This window comes from Pan troglodytes, chromosome 13 (genome assembly GCF_028858775.2).
Source record: "Pan troglodytes isolate AG18354 chromosome 13, NHGRI_mPanTro3-v2.0_pri, whole genome shotgun sequence".
In the NCBI taxonomy this organism is placed as follows: Eukaryota; Metazoa; Chordata; class Mammalia; order Primates; family Hominidae; genus Pan; species Pan troglodytes.
This window is the reverse complement of record NC_072411.2, coordinates 72,558,147-72,584,586: the sequence shown is the minus strand read 5'-3', so window position 1 is coordinate 72,584,586 and position 26,440 is coordinate 72,558,147. Positions and strand designations below refer to the sequence as shown.

The 26,440-nt window shown below is 41.8% G+C and overlaps 1 protein-coding gene across 1 annotated transcript in view; it reads right to left on the bottom strand.

The window, feature by feature from the left end:
* The window catches only part of MYO3B (myosin IIIB), a 477,280-nt gene that overhangs the window by 117,790 nt on the left and 333,050 nt on the right, over positions 1-26,440 (bottom strand). Inside the window, exons 29-30 of the mRNA XM_525960.6 lie at positions 22,176-22,277; positions 17,324-17,426 (exon numbers count right to left, since the gene is read on the bottom strand). Coding sequence (XP_525960.6) covers positions 17,324-17,426; positions 22,176-22,277 — 205 coding nt within the window. The remainder of the gene's footprint in view (positions 1-17,323; positions 17,427-22,175; positions 22,278-26,440) is intronic.

The window sequence follows — 26,440 nt, the reverse complement described above, 5'->3', positions numbered from 1 at the left end:
CAGAGAAACAAGTCATATAACTTTCATTATGGAAGTTATTACCATAAGAGATTATAGAAAACATACACATCTTCAGAAACGGTTTCAGTAAATTCAAATTACAAAGGTAAATTAAGACATTTAAGGAATGACATCAGAGAAGAGATACTTTGCTTATCTCTTTGCAAAGTATGCCTCACTATTATTTTAATTTGTACTTCTTGATTTCTAAAGAGGAAAAACATTATTCCTGGGCTTTAATGTGTGATATGAAGGAAATACAAAGAGCATAGGAAAGGAGAAACAATAACAGCACACAATAAGATCACCATTATTGCAGGAAAATAAGGGAAACAAGAAGGAATAAACTTCACACCTTTTGTATTACTTTTTCTCATCAGGTTTGGATACCCAGTAACTTTTGGAACAATTCTGAATGCATGCACTGCATCCCACCCTAATCATTACTGAATGAGTTGAATATGCAAGTTACATCTAAATATATGGATATTTGTTTGCTCTAAAGCACACAATTATTTTAAGTTTTAGAACATGGCTCAAGGATAAATTCATCAGAAGGGCTCAAAAAGGCTGATGACTGTCTCATAATGCCATTGCCCTAAGTTAGCAGTAGTTAGATTTATGCACTTATGCTAATTTCTCAAATCCCACTGAGCCCTTTAAATGTGATCATATTTGTTTGCCTCATTGCTTTTCCCCAACCGTGAGCCCATAGAGTCTTAATTTGCCAGTCCTTGCATTCTCATTTATTTTCTTTTCCCTCCTTCACTACTTTACTGCAGGCAGCTGTCACTGCGTAAAAGTCTAAGGTAGGAGCAGAAGGCTTTTCTTCATTCTGCTGAGAATGCTTGCTTTATTGGAAAAAAGGACACTCAACTGACAGCTGCCCATAAAGCTTATTTCAGTTATTTGTCAGCAACCAAGGGAGCTGAGAGAAAGTTCAGGGATAAAACAAAAGACGCAGTAGTGGAGAAGGGTACTGTGATCTGAAGGGATACAGAGCCGTGGGCTGAGGGCCACAGCATGGCTAGAACAGCTGAGCTTTATGCGAGCTCAGGTGGAATTTGTGGTGTGGCCTGGGTGATGGTGATGGAAGCAGCTTCCTTTCCATCAGGCACTGTGCTGAGGACTTGGCTAGACTATCCATTTCATCCCATGCCAGTGCTAGCAGCAGAGGTCCCCCAGTGTTCCCAATTCACAGACCAGGAAACCCAAGCTTGGGCTATTTGAGTAACATAGGTCATAACCAGATACAAATCCTGATCTGGTTGACCCAGAGCCCATGCTCTGAGCCTCAGCGTAATTTTGTTCCTGGACTCTTCCAGATAATCACACAATTCTATTAAGGATCTTAATGAATGATACCTGGGGCTACTAACATTCAGTTCTAGAAAATGTGCTAGGAGGCAGATTAAATGAAGCCCAATGATATCTGGAGGTATAACCCCTGGCCTGACCTTCTATTTATCTTGTGTCTATGGACTATTACTAACTAAGATTATACACACTCGTACCACACTGAAGGCTCTAATCTGGTGCAAGTCTCCTTGAGATTCTGTATAAGAACAATGTGTATGACACGTGCAATATAAGGTCTTCTACAGGCTCCCAGACATCAGTCATTCGGCTCCCAAGTCTTTACCGAGCACCTTTAAATTTGTCTCCTACTATTGTAAGTACTGGGGATACAGCAGAGGAGATCCAATAGTCCTCTGCCCATGAACTTACATTCAAGTGGCAGACACAAATTGAAACAGAAAAGTAACTATGTAGCATATTAAATACAAGTAAGTGCCAAAGAGGAAAGTTAAAGCAGGGAAGGGGGATAGAAAGTATTGGAGGCAGGGTCTGCAATTTTAGATTGAGTGGCTACAGAAAGTGACATTTGAATAAAGACCTTAATAAATAAGTAGGAATTGATATCCCTGAATATGGTTTCAAAAGTCCTTAAAGGGCAAAAAACACTGTGTATTATGGCACGTAGAGGTTAGAGGAATGCTATAAACACTTGGTAGATTTAGCAATATATTTCATGAAATACAGTCAGGCTATATGCGTACATATTTATGATATATTAGTTCTAAAACACTTGAACTAGAGTTGTTAGATAAAATACAGGACACTGAGGCTGGGTGTGGTGGCTCATGCCTGTACTCCTAGCACTTTGGGAGGCCAAGATGAGAAGACTGCTTAAGCTCAAAAGTTCAAGACCAGCCTGGGCAACACAGTGAGACCTTGTTTCTACAAAAAAATTTAGTCAGGCATGGTGGCGCACATCTGTAGTCCCAGCTACTTAGGTGGCTAAAATGGGAGGATCACTTAAGCCCAGAAGGCTGAGGTTACAGTAAGCCAAGATCATTCCACTGCACTCCAGCCTGGGTGACAGAGTGAGGCCCTGTCTCAACAAACAAACAAACAAAAAAACAGGACACCCAGTTGAATTTGAACTCCAGACTAACAACAAACATATCTCAGAGATACTGTGGGTTTTGTTCTAGACTTCCTCAATAAAGCAAATATCGCAATAAAGTGAGTCACACACATTTTTTGGCTTCCCAGTGCATATAATTTTTACACTATTATCTATTGAGTGTGCAATAGCCTTATGTCTAAAAAATGCACATACCTTAATTTCAAAATATGGCTAAAAAATTCTGACATAGAGACATGAAGTAAGCACATGCTGTTAGAGAAATGGCAAAAATAGACTTGCTCAACACAGGGTGGCACAAACCTTCAGTTTGTAAAAAACACAATATCTGTGAAGTGTAATGAAGCAAAAGGGAATCAAACAAGGTATGTTTGTAATTATTTAGTATAAGTATTTTCAAATACTTAACGGGACATACTTAAGCAAAAAAGATTATTTGTTGTTTATAGAAAATTCAAATCTAAGTGGGTATCTTGCATTTTTATTTGCCAAATATGGCAACTCTAACTTGGGTAAATCACCTCTCCCCTTCTTCATCAGCAAAATATAAACTCTTGCCTGAGCTGAGGAAAAAATGATTACATTTGTTCTCCTGGGCAGAACAAAATAAACACACAAGACAAGATTTTAAAATAATTAAATTAAAGATGCATATATAGTCAGAAGTTAGAAATAAAACACATACTTAACAATGTGGTTACTTATTGTTTATGACTTTGCACATCTGAAAGACAAATCCGTAAACATAGAAACTTCAAGGGAGAATAATGATGATGAGGTATCTGTGTGGCTGCCTTTCTAGAATCTGTGCTTTTCCTTCGGGTGGAGTCTTAAGGTAACTTGTGGGTTGAGCTACTTTTGAGTTACAGTTCTAGCACTTTAAGACTGAATTAGGCCCAGGCATAGACTTGTGGAGATAAAGGAAACTTCAGAGACCATTTATTACACCCTTTTCATGCTGTAACTGGAGGATGTTCTTTTCACCACTGCACACCCCCCCACCCCCACAAAAGATAACATTTAACCCAGTTTTCCTCTTTTAATTCTGAAAGTAGTACTTAGTCCAGGGAAGGAGAAGTAAGAAGTGCTGAAATGAAGTGCATGACACACATGGCACTGAATGATGGGGCCCAAGGACAGGTGAGAGAGGGGGCGTGAGAGGAGAGAACATTTTCAGGAACTTTTACAAACAAAAAGCCTAAACAAGATTGTGTGCAGTGGGTGGTGACTAGTCAGCAATGTCACAGCCGAGAAGCTTGAGGACCATCACTGAGCACGGCAATGATGACGTGGAATAGACTTTTAGGTGTGAATGGAGAAGGATCAGGAGTCTAAAGAGAAAGTGGTTGATGAACTGCCCTGTCTAAAGGGCAAGAAGTGGCACTGACTTGTTTACTGCAACTTTTTATTCTGATTTAATCATATTAATAGAAAAGATGCAAGAGTAGTATAAGGAATCCTATATATTCCTCAGCAGACTTACATATTTGCTTTGTCCTCTCTCTCTCTCTGTATTGATATATACACACACAAACATGCATAATTTTTTTCTGAACCACTTGAGAGTCAGTTACAAACCTGATACTCTTTTTTTTTTTTTGAGACAGAGTTTCACTCTTGTTGCCCAGACTGGAGTGCAATGGCTCAATCTTGGCTCGCCGCAACCTCCACCTCCCAGGTTCAAGTGATTCTCCTGCCTCAGCCTCCCGAGTAGCTGGGATTACAGGCATCTGCCACCATGCCCGACTAATTTTTTTTGTAGTTTTAGTAGAGATGGGGTTTCACCATGTTGGTCAGGCTGGTCTCGAACTCCTGACCCCAGGTGATCCGCCCGCCTTGGCCTCCCAAAGTGCTAGGATTACAGGCATGGGCCACTGCGCCCAGCCTACCTGATACTCTTTTATCCCTAAATACTTCAGTGTGTGTATTTTCAAAAAGGGAGGGCATTTTCTTATATGACCAGAATACAATGATCAAAATCAGAATTTAATATGACACTATTTTCCAATCTACAGATTGTATTCAGATTTTTCCAAATGTCTCAATGGTGTCTTCTATAGCAAAATAAATTCCTAGATCATTTATTGCATTCAGAGGTAACGTTCTTTTAGTTCCCTTTCATCTGGAATAGTTTCTCAGTCTTCTGTCATGTTTCATTTTGGAGCCTACAGGCCGGTCATTTTGTAAAGGCTCCCTCTATTTGGACTTGTCTGCTGTTTCCTCATGATTAAATTCAGGTTATGCGTATTTGGCAAGAAATCCACAAAAGTGATGCTGTCTTCTCAATGCATCATAACAGGAGGCACATGCTGTCAGTTTATTCAATTACTGGTGATGCTAACTTTCATCACTTGGGTTAAGGTGGTTTCTGCCAGGTTTCTTCACTGTCCTTTTGTAATTAATAAGTTTCTTATGGGGACTTACTCTGAGACTATGCAAATAGTTTATTACTCCTCAAACTTTCACATAGTAGTGTTAGCATCCATTCATAATTATTGCCTGAAACAATTATTTTTGCAGTTGCCAAATGATGATTTTCTGTTTTTTTAATTTCATCTACCTTTATTATTTCATATTTTAAGTAAGAGCTCAGCCTCTTCTCTTCCTTCCTTCCTTCCTTCCATCCATCCACATGGACTCATGATATCTTATTTTATTCAATGGATTATACTCTTTTGTCATCATTTACTTTGACACTCATAGTTTGGCACTGGATGATTTTAAAGGGTTGGGAGTAACAGACTTCAAAATGAGTACAAAATGCATAATACTAAGGATGACTTAAAGTGGATGCCTCAGAGCTAACAACAACTCCTCTAATCACTACGATTTGTGAGTGCTTTTTATGCATCAAATGAGATGCTACATACTTTGTATATGTTACCTCATTTAACTTTCATGTCTCGGTGAGGTAGATATTGTGCTATTTGATCTTCCACTTAAAGATGAGGTAACTGAAGCCTTGAGAAAATAAGTGCATTTATGAAGTTCTTACCCTGTAGTAGCAGGTCTAGTGGACTCTAGGGCCCTTGTCAACCACAAGACAATCCCACAAGTAGGTGTAGAAAACCCCCAGGAAAGAATAAGGCTTTAAAAGCTGGGTTACACTATTCCTGAGGGTAGCTAGACACTTTTTCCAGGACCTACAGAGAAATCTGAACTTTTTGCATTTTTACAAATGGGGCATTTGGAAACTGTCTACATGTCCGTCATCACTCCAGGTACTTCCCTAACCTGCTTTGTGGAAACCATCCTACCTGCCTGAAATCCTGTAAGGAAAGCATAAAGAAAGAGAAAGAGATCATCTGTGTCAATGTCAGCAGACACAGATCCAGAAAGGCATGACTTGGTTGTGTCACCCAGGGAAACATTCCTATGGGTCAAGATAAGACAAGTGAAAGCCATGTTGGGGTGGAGGAGAGGGAGGGGGAGAGGACTAAGGGAACAGTAGAGCAGAGAAATTCACTATCTATCCAATTCTTTAGATCCCAGGTGAAGACAAGGCTGTGGCTTCCACTGTTTGCCCTCCCTGAAGGCTAATATACTAAATCTTTCTTCTGGCAACAATGCCCCTTCCACCTTCACCACACCACCACTTTTAATATGAAGTTTCATATTCTGAGAATGAGCTTAGGTGAAAGGATGCTTCATGCTAGTAAAAATAATTTAAACAACTGCCCTCCCTTGGAGAAAAAAGCACAGTTGGATCTGAGAATAACATCCTTGCTCTCCCAGGAGGAACAAACTAAAAATAAAAGTCAACAAGGTGCTTCCTGCCAGTCAGTAAATCCAATAAGCAAAGACGATGCCTCAACCTGGCGCTGGGTAGTTAACAGCTAGCCTGACTCCCTGCACCCGAGAGCGGCCATGTGGTTCCCAGAGCTAACAGCTGCCAAGCAGAACCCCTCAGATTAACCCATAGGTGGTGTTGAACCACTTCCCATTAAGATATTTGCAAAGCAAACAAAAATGATAGCCCCACTCTGAGTCCTGGGAGCTGGCCAGGAGCACTGGCTGTTCTTGTTGACACAAAGAGCTCTCCCGGGAGGGTCTGGATCAGAGCGAGGAAGGTCACTCCCACCTGCGTCTCCAGACTGTGTTGATCTTAGGCCATTAGAATTTTGGTATCAGGGACTGTTTATTATCTAATTTCCCAAGCACAGCAGTCGCTAGAGCTCTGTTTCACGAGAGCTCTCTATTGCTCTCTGTCTTCCCCACCTACACCATTCAGATAAAAAGAACAAATTCACCCCTCCTCCTGTTTTGTCTATTCATCAAGGAGACAAGTCTGAGAAGTTACTAAGATGCACACGGAGATGTTGTGGCATTACTACTGTTAACAGCTTTTAATGGCAAATACTCCAGTTTCTTCTTAATTTAAGGTGACCAGGGCGATGCTAGTGGAAAATATATTGGCATATTTGTTTTTTATAGTGAGGAACAAGCTGCTATTTAATTCACAAAATATACTTGGAACTGAAACACCATTATGTTTTCCTTATAACCCAGTGAAGAAAGTGAAGTTAATAAAATTGTGAAAATGTACAAAGTTAATCTTCTTTCAACATGTAGGATTATAATCTAGGTTTCATTATGTGTTGATAATGAAGCACTCTTATATAAAGTTCATTTTTACAAAATTTTGTTTCCTGTAATATTTTCCACTTGAGTCCATTTTCCTTTCTCAAACTTTTCAAAATAGGCTCAATATGTAAAGGTCTTTTGGGCAGAAACTCATTCTGAGCTGGAATATAATAAAGAGCTTGATGAGGATACAATGTAGGTACCAGCAATGTGCTGAATTTCTATGGGTAATGCAGGAAGGGGACGAGGGACGGAGAAATGGTTAGAGATCAGATTTTCTTATTATTTGAAATTGTCTTTTGGATCAGAAACCAGAACTTTAGAGATGTAGATATAAATAGTATAAGGAGAGAGACAAAGAAGAAAGAAAAAAAAGGAAGAAGGAAGGGAGGGAGGGAGAGGAGGAGGACAGAAGGGAAGGAAGGAAAGGAGAGGTCTAAGGGAGATTGAAATTTTTTTTTTTTTAACTTTTATTTTAGGTCCAGGAGTACATGCTCCGGTTTGTTATATAGGTAAACTTGTGTCATGGGGGTTTGTTGTACAGATGATTCCATCACCCAGGTACTAAGCTTAATACCCAATAATCATCTTCTCTGCTCCTCCCCCTCCTCCCGACCTCTACCCTCAAGTAGGTTCCAGTGTCTGTTGTTCCCCTCTTTGTGTCCATGTGTGAGAGACTGAGAGTTCTTTAGAAAAAGTAGAGGCATTATCATGCTAAAAATATCATACTAAAAAATTGACTTTTTATAAGAAAGAAGAGAGCTCTCAGGCGAAATTAAACAGCAATTTTTTGGAATCTTGAGTACATGATTCAGTTTTAGATGAAGTTTATTCAAATGAAATTAAAATGGGTTTGAAAATGTTCAAGTTTTCCAGAGAGCACGTGAGCCTAACCTTGCTAGTCAACTTTGTAGAGCAACATTGTTGACAGCAAGTATGTTTAGGGATAGATTAATGTAAACATAAAAGTTCATGTCCACAGGTGATCACATTGAAGGCCTTGATGGGGATGATGATGTGACTTCAGCTATATAGAAGAAATGTTAAAAAACTGAAAATTGGTTCCCATGCCAAACCATCCATCGTCGTCTGATGCATCGGGCACAGAAATATTTGCCTTGAGGCTGGGCACAGTGGCTCATGCACACAATCCCAGCACTTTGGGAAGCTGAGGCAGGTGGATCACTTGAGGTCAAGAGATTGAGACCATCCTGGCCAACATGGTGAAACTCCGTCTCTACTAAAAATACAAAAATTAGCTGGTCATGGTGGTGCACAGCTATAGTCCCAGCTAGTCAGGAGTCTGAGGCAGGAGAATCGGTTAAACCCGGGAGGCAGAGGTTGCAGTGAGCTGAGATTGCGCCACTGCACTCCGGTCTGGTGATAGAGCGAAACTCCATTTCAAAAAAAAAAAAATAAAATTTTGCCTTGAAGTGTGGATCACATGGCAGGCATGGGATATAAGAAAACCCAAGTCAAACATGCATTCTAACATCATATCTGCTGAAGTCCACCACATCCTAGTTCCTAGCAACTGACCCTCAATTTGAGGTATTAACCATAGACAGCTACCAGCCAATAAGTGAGCTTCCTAAAGAAAACACAGAAACATCTCCCCAAACTTAGAGCTTATTTTTGAGTTAGGAAGGTAGATGCATCATAGAAAAATGACACGGTGTTAATAGAATCTCCCTTCACTTGTTTAATTAGGATTTTTGACTTTTTGATAAAGCTAGCTCCTTTATCAACTAACTAGGATGCTCAAATCAAACTCAAGGTAAATAGGAAGCAGTTCTAGAGAACAAAGTAATTAAATCTAGCTTTGGACCTCACAGAAATAAAAACTCAAGGAGCACATATTCATTTGTCCATTCATCAATTATTTCATTTTATGCCAGTTATGGCCAAAGATTCTAAATTCTGGATTCTGTGAGTGCTACAGAAATGAGTGACAGTTTCAGCCCTAAAGTTTATTATCTCATGTGGGATACAGTAATAAGAGCTAACATTTTTGTCCACTTAACTACATACTAGGTAGTCATCTAAACGTTTCCTATGGTTTATTCTCACAATGGCCACATGAGGTAAGTACCATTATTAGAAACACACTTGCCCAAGGTCATTGAGGTAGTTGGACACAAACCTGGGCCAGAACAGAGGCAGTTTGGCTCCAGGGTCTGTAGCTGAATCGTTTCCTCTACCTAGATGGTGCTCTGCACACAGCGGGCGAGAATCAAACTCAGATGCTGGCAGGCCAAGCCATGAATTAGGCAGGCGGTTAAGTAGGGATCTGTGAAAGATAGCTCCTGCTCACTTCCAGCAGTTTGCTGCCACATACTCAGGTTTTTTAAGAGCTATCAGAAGTCCGAATGACATGAAATCTATTTTTATGTGTCAGACTCTAATTTTAAAAATTTAAAAACATTCAGGCCAAACAAAACATGTCTGTAGACTATATTCTACCCAAACACTATGGGTTTCCATCTTTTGACCTATAGAACAACAAAACATTTTGTGTACTTCTGAAGACCTCCCATATCTTGGTGCCTTATTCCCTGTAATAGTTCTTCCTGCCTCATACCACCCCCATCCTACCCTCTGCCTTCTTCTCACTGGACCTCTCACCTTCCAAGAATGGCTCTGCATATCCTGCCTCTGGCTATGGCCCACTCTTGTTTCTCCTGCCTGGGATGCTCTTCTCTTGCCCTTGTCTGTATGTCACACGAATGAGACCTTGAAGGATGAGTAAAACATCAGCAGGTAAAGACAGGACTGGCAAGGGAATTCTATTCAGATGGAATAGCGTGAACAGATATACAGAATATGAAAACAAAAGACATGTTGAAAACCACCAAAGAGTTCCAACTATTTTAAAAGAGGCCTCTGGTCCTTGGAATCTGTTCTTAGAAAGAGACTGCTGGCATTCTTGACATACAGAAATCTTCTAAAAGGACTCTTTGCATAAGGATCACTGATGATTTAGGGTTTGTTGAAATAGTTCAGATAAATATTTATGTACGGCCATAAGCAAGTCCCCAAGGAAAAATATAACTCAAAACAGATTTTTCCTTGAAGCTTCTTTCAGCTGGTGATAAGGTTTCTGCCTTCAAAAAGGTTTTGAAAATACATGTGACCAATTAATATTTTAAAAATCTAGAAAGTCTAAGAGAGCTCTAGCAATCAACTAAGCTCCGAATGTTATTATTTGAGGGTATCATAATGTCATGCTGGCAATGTTGGTAAGGCTGACTCCTGAACCCAAAGTCAATCTCAGATTCATTCCTGAGATAGGAGCCAGGAATACAAGAAAATAAAATTTGTCTCTAAAGTTAAAGCAGAGAGTGAGCATTGTTCAAAGTTTCTAAGGTGATGGAAACCTCAATGCTTATTGTAGTCTACAATTCTAGAGCTAAGTCAAAGTCTTGATCCTTCATATGAGTTTAACTTTACAGAAAAGTTTTCCATACTAATATTACTACTATTATTGCTACTACTTCTATCACCATGACCCACAACAGCTTGCCATAATCCCTTATTGAGTATTCATTACATGTCTAGAACTGTGCTAGTTCCTTTGCTTTGATTATCTCCAGTCCTCCCAATTATTCCCTTTTTGCAGTCTAGGATACTAAGGTTCAGAGAGAGGAAGGAACTTGTCCAATGTCTCATAGCTCGTAAGTAATTGAACTAGGATTCAAACCCAGGTCTGTCACCAAAGCTTATCATTTTTCTACCCAAATGAGACAATACATACAGTGTTTACCACATCTTAAGCACTTGATCAGAGAAGGCTACTAGTCCTACCACCACTCCCACATCATGCTGCCATTTTCCATCTGGTTTCATATGGGGTCCTCTAACGTGTTAGTGCACTAACTTGACCACACTGGTAGGAAATTTGCTGGAGGATTTGTTCTGTTCAACAGTCTTAGAACTGCCATGTATTTCTGCCGTGAACCCTCACACACAATGTTCGTCAAGATATGTGACAATCTGTACTTCACAGCCCACATGAAAATCTGGCCCACAGTCGGCCCTGCTGACTGGGAGGCTGTTTCTCTGGCTCATCAATTCTGAGGTCAGCCCAATTGGCTCCAAGCCCCAGAGCTGCAAGGATGACACACAGGAGAAATATGCACTCGTTTTCCCCTTGTGAGGTGCCAGTTCTCCTTGAGCTGCCTGAGTCACGGAGGTTCCCATCACTCTGAATCTGAATCCTCATTGAAGGGCCCATAACGAAGCAGCTTCACTGGGGGTGTGTTACAAGCCGTCTTGTGAAAACATCTGCACCAGCATTATCAATCTCCTGCCTCTTCATATGAGTTCCTTTTACACAACAGGCTAGCTGTGCTAAAGAATGTCACATAAAAGCCTTGTGAGAGCTTTGCCATATGCAGGCCAAATTAAATTAAGGGGCATAATCCTCACCATTGTATTTATCAGCATTAAAATGGGGGATTACCATCATGGGAACAAAGCCCCACAACATAAAAGACCATTTCCATTTTGGCATTCACTGTACACAGTTACAGGCTCACATAGGAAGTGAAGCAGAGAAGCATCACCCCAACCACTCACTTTTACTTTCAACTTGAGGTTTCCTTCTCTCCAGCCAAGTTAACTCTGTCCCATCATGCACAGATGGGAGCACCTTTCCCATGAGGCTTTAGGCTTTCTCCCAAGAACTGGGTGCTGGAATTTTCTTCATCAATCACAGGGTGACAGTTATAACAATTAGGGTGTATTTCTCAGTGGGTGGTGATTTAAGATTTAAACAATGACAGGTATAGAGACAACATGGGTAGAGAGAAAAAGCCTTGGACTAATTATCTGGAGCCTGGAGCCTTGAGAGGCAGTAGAATGTACCAGTTAAAAAATGAGTGCTGTGGTCAGAAGGCCCATGTTCAAATCCTGATTGTGTCACTTTACTGATTAAGTAACATTGGCAAGTTACTTGTAATCTCTCAATGTCAGAGATTGTAAAATCTGTACCTTTCCCATAAGGTTGAACAGGATAATGCGTGTAAAACCCTCAGCACAGGCCAGGCATGGTGGCTCATGCCTATAATCTCAGCACTTTGGGAGGCTGAGGGGGACAAATCGCTAGAACGTCAGGAGTTCGAGATCAGCCTGACCAACATGGTAAAACCCCATCTCCACTAAAAACACAAAAATTAGCCAGGTGTTGTGGCACGCACCTGTAATCCCAGCTACTTGGGAGGCTGAGGCAGGAGAATCACTTGAACCCAGAGGGTGGAGGTTGCAGTGAGCTGAGATCATGCTATTGCACTCCAGCCTGGGCAACAGAGTGAAACTCCATCTCAAAAAACAAAAACAAAACCACCTAGCACAGTGCCCAGGAAGTTGCTAATGAACCAAATGCTAGCAGTTGTTATTATTGTAGGAGACAGAAGATCTGAATTCAAAGCCCAGACCCACCATTTATTCTGTGTGGCCCTGCATAACCCAGTGATTCCTCGACTAGCTGATGGGGGGTAGGTGTAGGTAGATCTGAAACCAATCCAGCACTGGTCTCTGAGATAATGTTTATGAGCTATTTGCCTTAGCTTTCCCCAGGTTCAGTTTATCTGTAACATAGAGTGAGTAACACCAACCCAGAAGGCTGGTGTGAGAATTACATGAGATAAAATGTGGGGGAAAAAAAAAACTGGCATAACAATAAATGCTAACAATCAATCTGAATGATCTCAACACTTCCCTTCAGTTCTTATTTGCAGCAATATTTCTTGACATATATGGATCGTCCTTATGAACTCTTCCCTCTGATTTTGCCTTCCCTTCATCTTTTCCTGGTACCTATCTGCTCCCATCACTGTCTCTCCAGGACTCTTGAGGCAGACCTTGTTGGTTGCTTCCCTCTTCCTTTCTTCTTTGCCTAATCTCTCAACCTCCTTTGCAGCTCTCCTGCAGAACCACCACTGCAAATTCTGGCCAATTATATGCAAGAAAAGTCTCCTGGGTGACTTCTGGGAAAGACTTCCCTCCTAGCAAATGGAGAGAGACTCCTGAGAAGAAGCCCCTTTCCATCCGCTTCTGTCTTCCTGCTCCAGACATTGGCACGTAAAGAAGTGATGTTTAGTGTTGCTTTGGCCACCTCGTGGCCATAAGTGGGGGCATGACTGACATGCTGAGAACAGCAAAGCAAAGAGATGCAAGGGGCCTGTGTCTTTGCTGACATTCCTGAATGGCTGACCCAGCCCTGGAACTTCTGTCTTTGGACCTTTTGTCTCGAGGGATCCTTGAATCTATGGGTTGAATGTTTGTTACTTCCAATGAGAACATCACCAGTGACACAATCCAGCTCTCTTCCTACTCTGCCCACCCCAAACCCCTCCCTACTCCCACCCCACCCTCTGCCCAAAAACTCCTTCCTATCAGCCCTTGTTGATTCACAGAACACTGAGCTGACAAACATAAGGGGGACAACAGAATCCCAGTCCCTAGATCAGGGATACCCTGACCCACTGTTTGGTAAGTTATTCGGGATCCTCTTATTGTTGCCACTACCCAAAGACTGACAAGAAAAACACTTCCCTCATAAAAATCTGAGTGCTGAGAAGTGGCTTTGAAAGTTAGCTCAATAAACTTATTGAGTAGCTATTGTGTATATCGGATACAAGAAAGAGTAAGACTCAGTCCTCACTGTTGAGAAGCTAACTTGCTAGCACAAGGTCAACCATAACACCAGGCAAAATATGAAGAGCACCAGAGAGATTGAAACACCAAAGTGTGGTGTGAGGACCCAGTCTGTGAACTGTTACTACTCACAATGACATAAGGGGCTAGTGCCAGAATGTAAATCAATTCATCACCAAGTACATTGTATAGTTCAGCTGAATTTTTTTTTAGTAACAAGAGTTTCTTAATGAAGAAAGCAGTGAGTTGATTTACATTTGGGCACAAATTCATTATCCTGTTGTGAAAAAGCACTTTGAGTAGTACTGTTACAAAAGGGCTACAGCTCAAGGAGTATTAAAAAGAATTAGGTCTTCATGGAGGAAAGGGATATGACAATGTGTCTTGACCAAAAGGTAAGAGCTGAACAGAAAGGAATGGGCAGAGAGAAGAGAGGAAGGTGCACCGGTAGAACAATAAGAAGTCTGATTCTGGTTAGCCATAAGGTGTATTAGGGACAAGGTGGAGGTGAGCCTGGAGGACAAACTGAAGTGAGCTAGAGAGAGGCGTGGAACAGCAGCCTGAGAAGTCGGAACCTTTTTTGGTCTAAAATAGGAAGCCATTAAAGTTCTTTGAACAAGTCAGAATATGTTGTAAGACAATTGATCAGGTGTGAGAAATGAAAGCTGGTCTGTAAAGACAGAAGGAGAAAGAAAAAGAGATAATGGCAGTCCTGGACCAGGAAAGAGTACTTGGAAAATGATTGGAAGTGAGATTAAGTGAGAGGTAGGGGTCAAGAGTGACTGTGCCAGGTTTGAAGGCCAGGTCACGAGACAGTGTTTATGTCAATCATAGAAGTGGGAAGGGTGAGTGGAGGAGGTGCTTTAGGAGGGGCTTTTCTGTTGAAGTCTTGGTGTGTGAATCAGGAATATATGTCCACTGTGAGTTGGGTGTAGGAGTGTGGAGCTCAGAACAGAGACTTGCGACTCATGCTCACCCAGCAGAGACTTGATACCAGAACACACTGGTGAGAGATGGTATCATCCAGGGTGAGAAGGAGAGAAAGGAGAGAATCTAAGACTTGGAGAATTGCCTTTATTTTAATGGTAAGCGGAAGAGAAGAAGAATGGAACCAGAGAAAACAAAGACTGAGAATACCTCTGAGCAAGCACCTGAAGAAGGCAATACTACAGATACCCTTGGAAGAGGGCTCTTCACGGAAAGCACGCATGGCCCATGGAACTAAATGCTGCAGAGTCTGATGAACATAAAGCTCTAGCAACTGGGAGCTGTGCTTCCCAAGAATAGTTTTAGGGACATTGTAGGGACACAAATCAGATTTCAGGATTAGGGAGAAAGGGGTTGGTTTAGTGAGGAAATGAGGCAGTGGACCTGGACAGCAGTTGGAGGAAGCCTGGTGGTAAAAGTAAAAAGAAGGAAGGACAGGCCAAGGGCAGGCTTTTTTTTAGTATGGGGGGAGGTATAAGCAAAATGGAAAGTGATAGCAGAGTGTAAAAGATGGGAAAGCAGGGGAGGTGCTACCTGATAGTGGTAGGGCCTGGATGGCAGGAACACTGCACAAGGCAGAGGATCTGGGGTCTGTGAGATGGGAGCAAAGGAAGGAAGGACAGCCGAAGATAAGGAGAGATTCTAAGGTGAAGAGAAGGGCAGTGGAAGAGCTCAGAGCACTGTCCTGATGTTCTCAGCAAAGTCAGACCTCAGTTGAGGTTGAGGAAGTCAGACTGGGGCTGAAGTTGTTTTCCAAACTGGTTCACTGACTTGCCCAAGGTCAAACAGTTGGAAAATGTTAGCTGGGATCAGAAACCAAGTCTTCCAACCAAGCTCAGTGATCTTTCTACCACATTAGAAATTGTAAACTTTGTTATTCTAATATGAGATATTAGGTATTTTCCTAAAGTGCCCTTAAATGAGCTATTCTGACTTTTTAGGCAAGTAGTCTAAAGTACTTTACTCTAAAAGCAGCCCAATGACAATTTGAGACCACTGGGGGAGTATTGAGACTTTAATTTATCAAGTCTCAAAAATCTTAAGAGATCTCACAAAATAAAATAATAAAAAATAATTAAAATTATTGTTTAAAATTGTAAATTAAGACTTTCTCTTTTCCAGGTGAAAAGATGCAAAGAACTCTCTAATGACCTGCTTCTTTCTTGAAATCTTTGACTAAAACTTTTAAGGAAGTTCCCCATAATCAATGTGGAAGAAAATAAGAAAGGTGAGTTTCATTCTATTAGGCCTTCCCTTTGCCATGGTCCACTCCTTCCTGTAGCTGTGTCCTCCTCCTGGTGACATACGTGATGGGTTCTGGAAACCTTATCTGAGAGAAGGCACATTATAAAGGCTTCCGTGAAGAACAGGCCTAGGAGTTGTTTGTGTCTTTAGCTCTTGGTGTCATGCCTGGCCTGGCTGGACTTAAAGTGTCTTGAGCCTACATTTAGCCAGGGTATCGGGCCCTGCAGCTTGAGCAGCTCAGAGGTCACTGAAAGGCAAGCTCTGCTATACTCCTTTTGAATTATATTTAACTCAAACCTGTGGCTAAACAGGAAATGATACTCCCTTTTTGCTTTAGCTTAAATCTAGGGTTTTCCTAGAAGCTCATCATTTTTCTACTCAAATGAGATAATATATATATCTCCCCCAAATGAGATTATATATATATGTGTGTATATATATATGCGTGTATATATATATGTGTGTATATATATATGTGTATATATATGTGTGTGTGTATATATATATGTGTGTGTATATATATATATTTTTTTTTTTCATATAGAGACAGGGTCTAACTATATTTCCTAGGCTGGACTCAAATTCCTGGGCTGAAGTGATACTCCCACCTCAGCCTCCCAATTACCTGGGTCTCCAGGCACACACCACCATGCCTGGCTGTAGGTTTCTCAACTGTGGGACTACTGACATCTGAGGCTGGACAATTCTTTGCTGCGGGGAGGCTTTGTCGTACATTGCAGGAGGTTTAGCAGCGTCACAGGCTTCTGCCCATTAGATGCCAACTGCACAACTCTTCCCTCCAAAGTTGGGACAACCAAAAATGTCTCCAGACATTGCTAAATATCCAGGGGGAGGTTGTTTAACCTGATGAGGCTAAGTATAGATTTAACCATGAAGAGAACCCAAAAAATAGGGTTGTGTTCACATTGCTCTGTAGAATAAAGACTTTTGGGAGAATCTGATGGAAACACTTTTTTTTTTTTTTTTTGAGACAGAGTCTTGCTGTGTTGCCCAGGCCGAAGTGCAGTGGCACAATCTTGGCTCACTGCAACCTCCGCCTCCATGGTTCAAGTGATTCTCCTGCCTCAGCCTCCTGAGTAGCTGGGATTACAGGCACATGCCACCATGGCTGGCTCATTTTTGTATTTTTAGTAGAGGCGGGGTTTTGCCATGTGGGCCAGGCTAGTCTCAAACTCCTGACCTCAGGTGATCCACCCACCTCAGCCCCCACAAAGTGCTGGGATTACAGGCATGAGCCACCACACCCAGCCCTGGAAACGCTTTTTGGTTCCACTCTCTCCAGTTCACCAAAATACCATAGTGGTAGAAATACTTGTTGCATTATCCATTACCGTTTCATTATCCATTAGAATGGAGCACCTGAGTTTACAACAGGGAACTCTTACAGATAATGCTCACCCATTTTTCTCTGTGACAGCAGGAGAGTTGCTTGAACTCTGTGTATGGCCATTGTTGGATTCTGCTTGTGAATGGCTTCTACGATGTACAGAGCCCCTGAGAACTGAGAGAAAAGAAAGGAGGGCTAAGCATATGTTCAGAAGTAGGTAGGGTTAGCTTTTGGTGCCCATCTACACTCTCTGCAGCCCTTCTCTCCCTGCCCTCATACCACTCCGTGACTTTCTATAGGTTTTTTTTCTAGGATATGTCATTAAAATTGAGCTGTTCTCGATTCCAGGTCTTGTTCCATGCTTGGTCTCAGTCAGCAAACTGTTTTCATGCTTATAGGAAAACAAGCTACCTCTCTCTGGCAATAGATATAAAGAGTACACAGATTAGAGGCCCCAAGTGATTTGGGTCCTGGTAGAAGCAGTATACAACAGCTGGAACAACACTGTGCTAGACAGAGACAGCAGATCAGCTTCTAGTTCTGGCTAGGCTGCTTGCTGATGTGGATAGGGCAAGGAGCAAAATGTGATGATGTGGCTAGGATTAACTGTAAACAGGGAATAATCCCAGGAGTAACCTATTTCCACATTTTGATTGAGGACAGTTTATTGATGAGTTTCTCAAGAATGAGGGTAACAAATACAATTCTTTCTTCCAGTGACCATGGCTAATCAATCACGGCCTTCTTTTCCACTGAACTTTAATTCAACCTCAAGTTCCTTCTTAACACTTCACATCAGTGGTTGTCAAAGTGTGGCCCAACAAGTAGCATCAACATCACCTGGAAACTTATTAGAAATGAACATTCTTGGGCCCAACTTCAGACTTAGTGAATCAGAGACTCTACAGGTAGGGTCTGGCAATCTGTTTTTATCAAGCTCTCCAGGTGACCTTGATCCATGTTAAATTTTGAGAGACACTGCTTCCAGATCAGTGAGTCTTACACCTGGCTGTACATTAGAAACACCTAGGAAGATTTTAAACATGTCTAGGACCAGCCCCTAGACATTCTGACATTGATCTGGGATGGGAACTTCCATCAATTATTAAAAGCTCCCTAGACAATTTTAATATGTGGCCAGGGCTGAGAACCACCGTTCCAAGTAGTCACTACCCATCAGTTAGGGTTGGAAGGAGACTGCACACCTATTTGCCATCCTTATTTTAGATAACCTAGAACCATCCAAACTGAAAAGTAACCAACAAAGATAATCTATAAATTTGGGAATTGTGACTTACTGTGGAAGATGCATAAATGGTTGACATTATGATTACAGAATACATGATAGAAATGGAGTGTAGAAAAATAAATAAAAAGTATAGAAATCAGTTTTTTTGTGTTGTCTGTTCTGGAAAGAACATGTGCTGATTTTAAATTGTTAGTTTGGTTCCTTAGCATAAATACTTCTTGTGTGGAATAAATGCAATTATTTGAGCTAAGGTAATGGATAGAAAGATTTGTTGTTGTTGTTATTATTATTGCTACAAACACCAAAGGAGAAAAATTTAAGTGAGACATTAATACATTTTTATTATTACACACACACACACACACACACACACACACACACACACACCCCATTATGGCCAAACAGTGAAACAACAATATTGAAAGAAGGAAAAAATAGAAATAAAGAAAAATAGCCACCACCTGTTAGAATTTCATTAACTAATTCCCTTCCCTTCCCCCATTGCCTTTTCTCCGTTGATAAAATCCTCTAGTTAGAGCACCAGGCAGGTTTTCCCCCTCTTGGAGATTCTAAACCACTGTTTGGCCCACACTCACTTGCAATGCTGTGATAAGCAACATAAAAGCAAGAACTGACATAAAAGCAAAAAAAGGGAACCCACTTCAGGGATACAAGTATCTTTCTGTTTCCCTGTTAAGAAGGAAAAATCACCACAAATAATTTTTAATCTTGTTCTCTGGCCCAAATCAGCAGCACTAAGAGCTACCACTGATCAAAGGCCAAATGATATTGCCCTTGTGGAAAGCTAAGATTGCAAGCTTTTGTCTGTACCTATTTTGAGATCCTCAGTTAAAAAACTAATAATAATAAGGAGCAATAGCCATCCAAAGAAGAAAATAGCACAAAGAGATCTAGAAAAAGAAACTGTAAAATCTCTTTTGGTTTGGGACTCTCCTTATGAAGGTGCCATGTCCAAGACCAGAACGAGAGGAAGCAATATCTTTACCTGGTTCAGCAAATGCCCCCAGCTACTTTGCTGGGGTTTCCATAGAATTTCTGTTCATATAATTGAAGGGAAAACTTATTCCACGTTTCTTATTAATTTACACTTCAGTCATCAAAATATTGATTTTTAAGAGTTATTTGAAGTATAAAACCAGAAACTTACAGAATATTCTGAATAAAGCTTAGAAGGAATCTGCTCCTCCATCCCCCAGCTTTGCTGAAGAACAGGGAGAAGGATTTGGGTCAAACTAAAGAGATAAATAAGATTATCAAACCATTGAATTCAAGGCAGCATCCGAAATTGTCAAACAGTTTTCAGTATGAGCTGGTGACAGTTGGAATCACCTGGCTTCTCTCTGGCAAATGAATTGCTGAACAAGGACATTGGAGAAATGGAGATATGAAGGAAAGAAAAGAGACAGAAGGTGACTCATTTTAAGTGTATGAATAGGTTGAGTTAAAAAAAAATTAGACCAGTGACATGGCTGAAAAATAAAATTATGAACTTAAATAGTAGAAATACTCATAAAATGCCGAACTTGGGGAATGTACAGGTGTGACAATAGAAGCTTCGCTAGAGATGGGTCACCTTTCATCAGGGAGGGTTCCTATGTGTTTCTGGTTTAATGAAGTAAAGCAATACTTGGAGTGGAGTTCTAGAGGAACTAAATCCTTCCAAAATCTGGTTGAGCTCTATAAGCCATTCACATTTTTTTTTTTTTTGAGACGGAGTCTCGCTCTGTTGCCCAGGCTGTAGTTCAGTGGCGCGATCTCGGCTCACTGCAAGCTCCGCCTCACAGGTTCACACCATTCTCCTGCCTCAGCCTCCCAAGCAGCTGGGACTACAGGTGCCTGCCGCCACGCCCGGCTAATTTTTTATATTTTTAGTAGAGATGGGGTTTCATTGTGTGTTAGCCAGGATGGTCTGTATCTCCTGACCTCGTGATCTGCCCATCTCGGTCTCCCAAAGTGCTGGGATTACAGGCTTGAGGCACCACACCCCGCTGAGCCATTCATATTTTTCAAGGAGAAAAACTAGTCAAGTCTTTATCAGACTTTTTTTTTTTTTTTTTGAGATGGAGTTTCGCTCTTGTCGCCCAGACTGGAGTGCAATGGCGCGATCTCGGCTCACTGCAACCTCCGCCTCCCAGGTTCAAGCAATTCTCCTGCCTCCGCCTCCCAAGTAGCTGGGATTACAGGCATGCATCACCATGCCCAGCTAATTTTTTCTATTTTTAGTAGAGACGGGGTTTCTCCATGTTGGTCAGGCTGGTCTCGAACTCCTCGCCTCAGGTGATCCACCCACCTCAGCCTCCCAAAGTGTTGGGATTACAGGCGTGAGCCACCGCGCCCATCTCTATCAGACTATTTTGAAGTAAGATGGAAAAGCATCTGCCTGTCAGAAAAAACAACAACAACAAAAAACACCAAGAACACCATTAGGAGGTGTTGCAAATGCCTTTGGGGCCACGTAGGAAGAAATATAAATGTGTGAAGTATCAGGCAAAGAGGATGGGGAATCGTGGGATTTGTGACGAACCAGAGAATTCACACCCCACTTAAAGACATTCAGGTTCAAAGTTTTTAAAAGGGCACTGTGTGTAGCCAAGCATAACACATCTTTGGAGGATCTCCTATTTATTTGTGACTTCTAGGGGGAAACAGTGATCTGCACCCTCAGTCAGTAATAGCTAGACACCCTTCTTTTGAAAATGAAAACTTTCTCATTGTCTCCACTCCCAAGTCTCCTCAAGTTCAAGAAACACTGATGTTCTCCTGGATCCTGCTACTTCTCTTTTTCTCCTGCTTCCTAACCTCCTTGCCCCAAGGTAAAGTTCCAGTTCAGTATTTCCTTGAAACAGACTGAGTGAGAGATACTAAAGGAGTCTGAGGTACCCAGAGCCTCTCTGCCTACACACTGGGCAGTGGCGCTGGGGCTGGCAGATAAACTGTAACTGTAAATTCTACCACAAAATCTTCACCTGCCATCAAATGCAGGTGCTGGCATTAAAGACCATACTTCAAAAATCATAGCCTGTCAAGCAGAAGTCCAGGGACCTTCAAAATTCAAAAGGGTGAGACTGCAATATTTTAAAAATGTTTGAAAACCATGATTTAGTCCAATTGTCTCATGTTACCATGACTGGAGCTTAGGGATATTAACTGGTGGAGGACTGAGAACCAGAAACCCACGTTTCCACTTCTTGTCCACAGTACCCCTTCCTTCCATGAATGTTCTCAATCAGTCTGAGATCTATATACCAGGTTCTGGATCATAGAAAGATCTTCCCAAGACACTAAACTTTCCTCAGTCTTAAGGTAAATCTGATACAAACATGTCAGAGTCTGCCTCAAGAGGACAGGTTAAGGCGAAGCCATTGGTAAGGAGAGCTGCAACTAGACCAGTGTTCCAGGGAACATGGAAGGAGGTGGAGAGGCAGCTGTGAGGAACGGAGCTTATCCCTGTCTATTCTATTCCCTTCTATGAAATCACCTTTCAGAGTCCTCTGCAAGGTTGGCCTTAAATTTAATTGGCTGTCACCTATAGAAAAAAGAAGGAGTGGTGGACAGAAGGTTCTTATATAAGAGGTGATCAGTTCCAGCTTTGGAACCTTCTCTGGAATGCCCCTGAATTTAGAACACTCATTCTAAACCTCGAAAGACTCTACCTTTATGGTCACCAGGCTCGCTGCAGTCTTGAACCTCGGCACTTCCCCTCGTACCTGCTGCGACGGGGGAATGTGGCCCACCGCTTTGGTTTGAAGTGTCCCCTGTGGAATGAAACAAAAAGACTTTCTCAAGGTTATGCTCCCACACCTAGATGAATTACCAAACTGGGTGATACAAGTTGGCCAGGAAAATCCACACTTTTCTTACGGTTCAAGGCACCAAGGTGACTAATCTCACTTATGGACTTGGTGCTTATTTTTAAGATTTAATACAGTGTAGTTGAGAAAGGGCACAATAGTAGGAAACAGCAGAATTAATAATTGTTCTGGCCGGATTCTCTACTAGCTGGATGACATTGGGTAATTAGGGGAAACTGTGTCACTGATCACATTAGTCAAGTAGGGAAACTCAGTGACAAACACAGGTCATGAGTGCACCAGGCTAGGATTCTTGGTTTGGTCACTGGATAGCTTTCCTGCTGTCTTTCAGTTGCCACTACCAGGGAAGTAAACAGAAGGGTGAGCTCTCTCCCAGGAAGCTGCTCCTTTTTCTCCTCCACATCTCTGCCTCTTGGAAGTGCCCCTCCCTTCCTGTGATCTCGCAGCCCTGATCATAGGTTTTTATTATGCTGTCAGGGAGAAGATGGACTACATACTATATTCACTTGAGGAATATCACATTGCAGCTTCTCATTGTCCAGTCAGCTTACTTCCTTTTGGATTCCACAACATAATGGCTCTACCAGGGATTTTCCCAGCTGTCACATCTCTTCTTCCATTCTCCATGACCTCAAGGTCACGAGCGGCTGAAGATGTTCCAACATCTTTTGCCTCAGATATCTGGAGAAGGCAGGTTCTTTCCATTGGATCTCCTTACTTTAGACAGAAACTACACTGGCAGCAGGACTGCCCCTCCTCATGGAGGAGATTTTTTCTGGTCCTGCCCCGAGGCAATAACCCTGTCCCCATCTCCTTTTTTCCTGGCCTCTTACCTAGACCTTGTTCTCACTTCCTGCACCTTCCTTCTGGCTTTGGCTATTTCTATTTCTGGCAGCAGTGCTTCCAAATATACCACATTAGAATATTTGGTATCCCTGACCTTTCTCCTTTATTATTTGTTCAGATGTGATTTTTTAAAATCCTGTCTTTCTCCCTCCTTCTGGTTGACTCCTCCATCTCAGGCATCACCTTTCCACACCCAACTTGGTGTCACCCTTGTCTCTCCAATCCTTTCAAGTGGCCAAATAAACATTTCTAGCTGCCTCAAAGTAAATTAAAGAGACACAGGCCCTTCCTCCAAGGAGCTCACATTCGAATACAGAAAGTAAGAATAAAAAGAGATTAAAGATATGAAAGCACCTGAAACTTTTAAGGGGGTGTGTCAGTCTGACTAGTGATGTCCCAAAATTCATGTCCATTCAGAACCTCAGAATGTGACTTTAGTTGGAAACAGGGTTTTTGCAGATGTAGTTAGTTAAAAATGAGGTCATACTGGATGAAGGTGGGTCCTAAAGCCAATGACTGGTGTCCTCATAAACAGGCCATGTGAAGACACAGAGAGACTCAGTGAGAATGCATATGGCAATGGAAACTGAGAGTGGAGTGATGGGCCTACAAACCAAGGAAGGCCAAGGATTGCCAGGAACCAACAGGAGACTGGAGAGAGACTTGGAACAGACTCTCCCTCAGAACCTCCAGTAGAAACCAATGTTGCTGACACCTTGATGGACTTCTAGCCTCTAGAACTGTGACAGAATAAGTTTCTGTTGTTTTCAGCTACACAGTTTGTGGTAATTTGTTATGGCAGCCCTAGGAATCTAATTTTGGGGTTGGGGAGTGGCATGACAGATGTTAAGTATTGAAATTAGAAGAAAGACAAGGAAAAGATCAAGCTGAACGGTAGGTACTTTCAGCTTGATTTGGCTGGGGGGTGCGGGGAAAAATTGGGTGGGAAGAAAAGCTCCATTATTTTTATTTAACAAACATTATCATACATATGGATTATTACGTTCCATGCATTGTTCTCAGCCCTTTGCAAACATTAACTCATTTAATGTTCATAGTAACCCTAAAAGAGAGCGACTACTTTATTCCCATTTTACAGCTGAGGAAATTGAGACAAGGGGAGGTTAAACGACTTGCCCAAAGTCACACAGCTGTAGACTGGCAGAGCCAGGATTTGAACCCAAGCACAAAATTTTTTCCTAAAGTCTGAACTCCTAAATATTACATGATGCAGGTCATTTATTTAAACATTTAAAAATAATAATCCCTATTCTCCTTTTTTTTCCCCTTTATAAATGAAAGTAAAAAAATCAGACCTTTGTTACATTCTTTCATGTGCTTGGGCCTCTAATGGTCCCATAGACTAGCTGCTGCAGAAAGAGGCTCTGGCCTGGCCTGGCATTTAGTGACCCACCCAAAGGACAGATCAGGCATTGTTTCAGCAGAGACACTGTCCTGGTAGGTTTCCTGGTTGGTGATCTAGGCTGGGTAAACGTTCCTGCCCTCATAATGGGCCTGGCAAAGGGCACCCACTGTATCTGGCAGAGAAGGCGCATACGGATGAGGCACAAAAGCCCAGGCTTCCCCTCCTAACTGCTGCTGGCAGATTTTACAAGGAGCCAGTGTGGTTTCTGGCTTGGACTGACAGCTGGTCATCAGCCATCTTATCAGAATATAAAGGATAAAGAGGCCAACTTGTGGGAGGTCTGACAGGCAAATGCCACCAAAAGCCGCACCAAGAAAGTTGGATTCTTAAAGAATAGAATCTCATTGACATATTTTTTTTTTTTTCTACAGCCCTATAAGAAATCCTGGCCTCCATCTCTACCACACAAAACAAGTCTAGTAATCTCAGGCCTCTGAAAGCATTTTCCACTTTGATTATCCAGTACTTAATTCCAGTCATTATCCCAGTTAAACTTTGATCGAGTTCAAAGAAAATCTTCCCTGGTAAGTGTTTTCCCCAACCTGGAAGCCAAGGAGGGAAGTTTTCCATTATCCTAGAAATCAGTTTCTTGCTTGTCCTGAAACAGCATTGTCTGGGGAATTCCCCTTCCTTCTGATCATCTAGGGACCGTCAATCCATTATTTTCTGACTCCCACCAGCTTCAGGATTTCTTTCTTAAAATTTATGTCCTGCCTGCTTCCGGTAGCTTCATAGACTGCTTCTTGTGGCTGTGTTAAGTGGCCCAGTTTTGTATTCCTTTCAAGCCTGGGCCAGAGTGGTCAGTTTGATTCCATGTAGGACTGCTCCGTCTTGATGGGAAAAAATATTTTGTGGGTACCCCAAAAGAATCTAGCAGACTGTTCTGCACAGACAGGATGTTGAGAAAATGTTTAGAAGGAACGACAGCAAATAAGGATTAGGAAGTCTGGATTATAGGAGATTTCCTAGCTTCTATCTGTGAAATGAAGCAAGATTCCTAGCCTACTTCTCAGGGTTACTATAATGATAATTACGGGAAGTAAGGTGTGTGAAAGTGCTTTGAATAGACTATAAATTGCTATGCAAAAGTATAAAATAACTATACCTGTCAGCTAATCAAAAAGAAAACAACTTCCACCTCTATGATCATTCCTGCTCCTACAGTTCTGGTTTCCTGTGAAGCAAAGTTATTTACTTTACTATACATTTTACTCAAAAGGAAAATGCTCTAAGGCTGGGCGCGGTGGCTCACGCCTGTAATCCTAGCACTTTGGGAGGCCGAGGCAGGCGGATCACGAGGTCAGGAGATCGAGACCATCCTAGCTAACACGGTGAAACCCCGTCTCTACTAAAAATACAAAAAAAAAAATTAGCTGGGCGTGGTGGCGGGCGCCTGTAGTCCCAGCTACTTGGGAGTCTGAGGCAGGAGAATGGCATGAACCTGGGAGGCGGAGTTTGCAGTGAGCTGAGATCGCACCACTGCACTCCAGCCTAGGCGACAGAGTGAGACCCTGTCTCCAAAAAAAAAAAAAAAAAAGGAAAATGCTCTAAATGTTTATAGCAGCTTTATTCATAATCACCAAGAACTGGAAACAATCCAATTGTCCTTCAGCTGGTAAATGAATAAAATTGTGGTACATCTATACACTGAAATTCTGCTCAGCAATGAAAATAAATGAACTACTAAAAAACGCAACACGCAGATGAATCTCAGAAGCATTATGCTAAGTGAAAAAAGCCAGACTCAAAAGTTTCACACTGTATGACTCCATTTACAGTGTCAAGACTATAAGGACAAGACGCTGGAAGAGGTAAGACTATAGGACAGAAAACC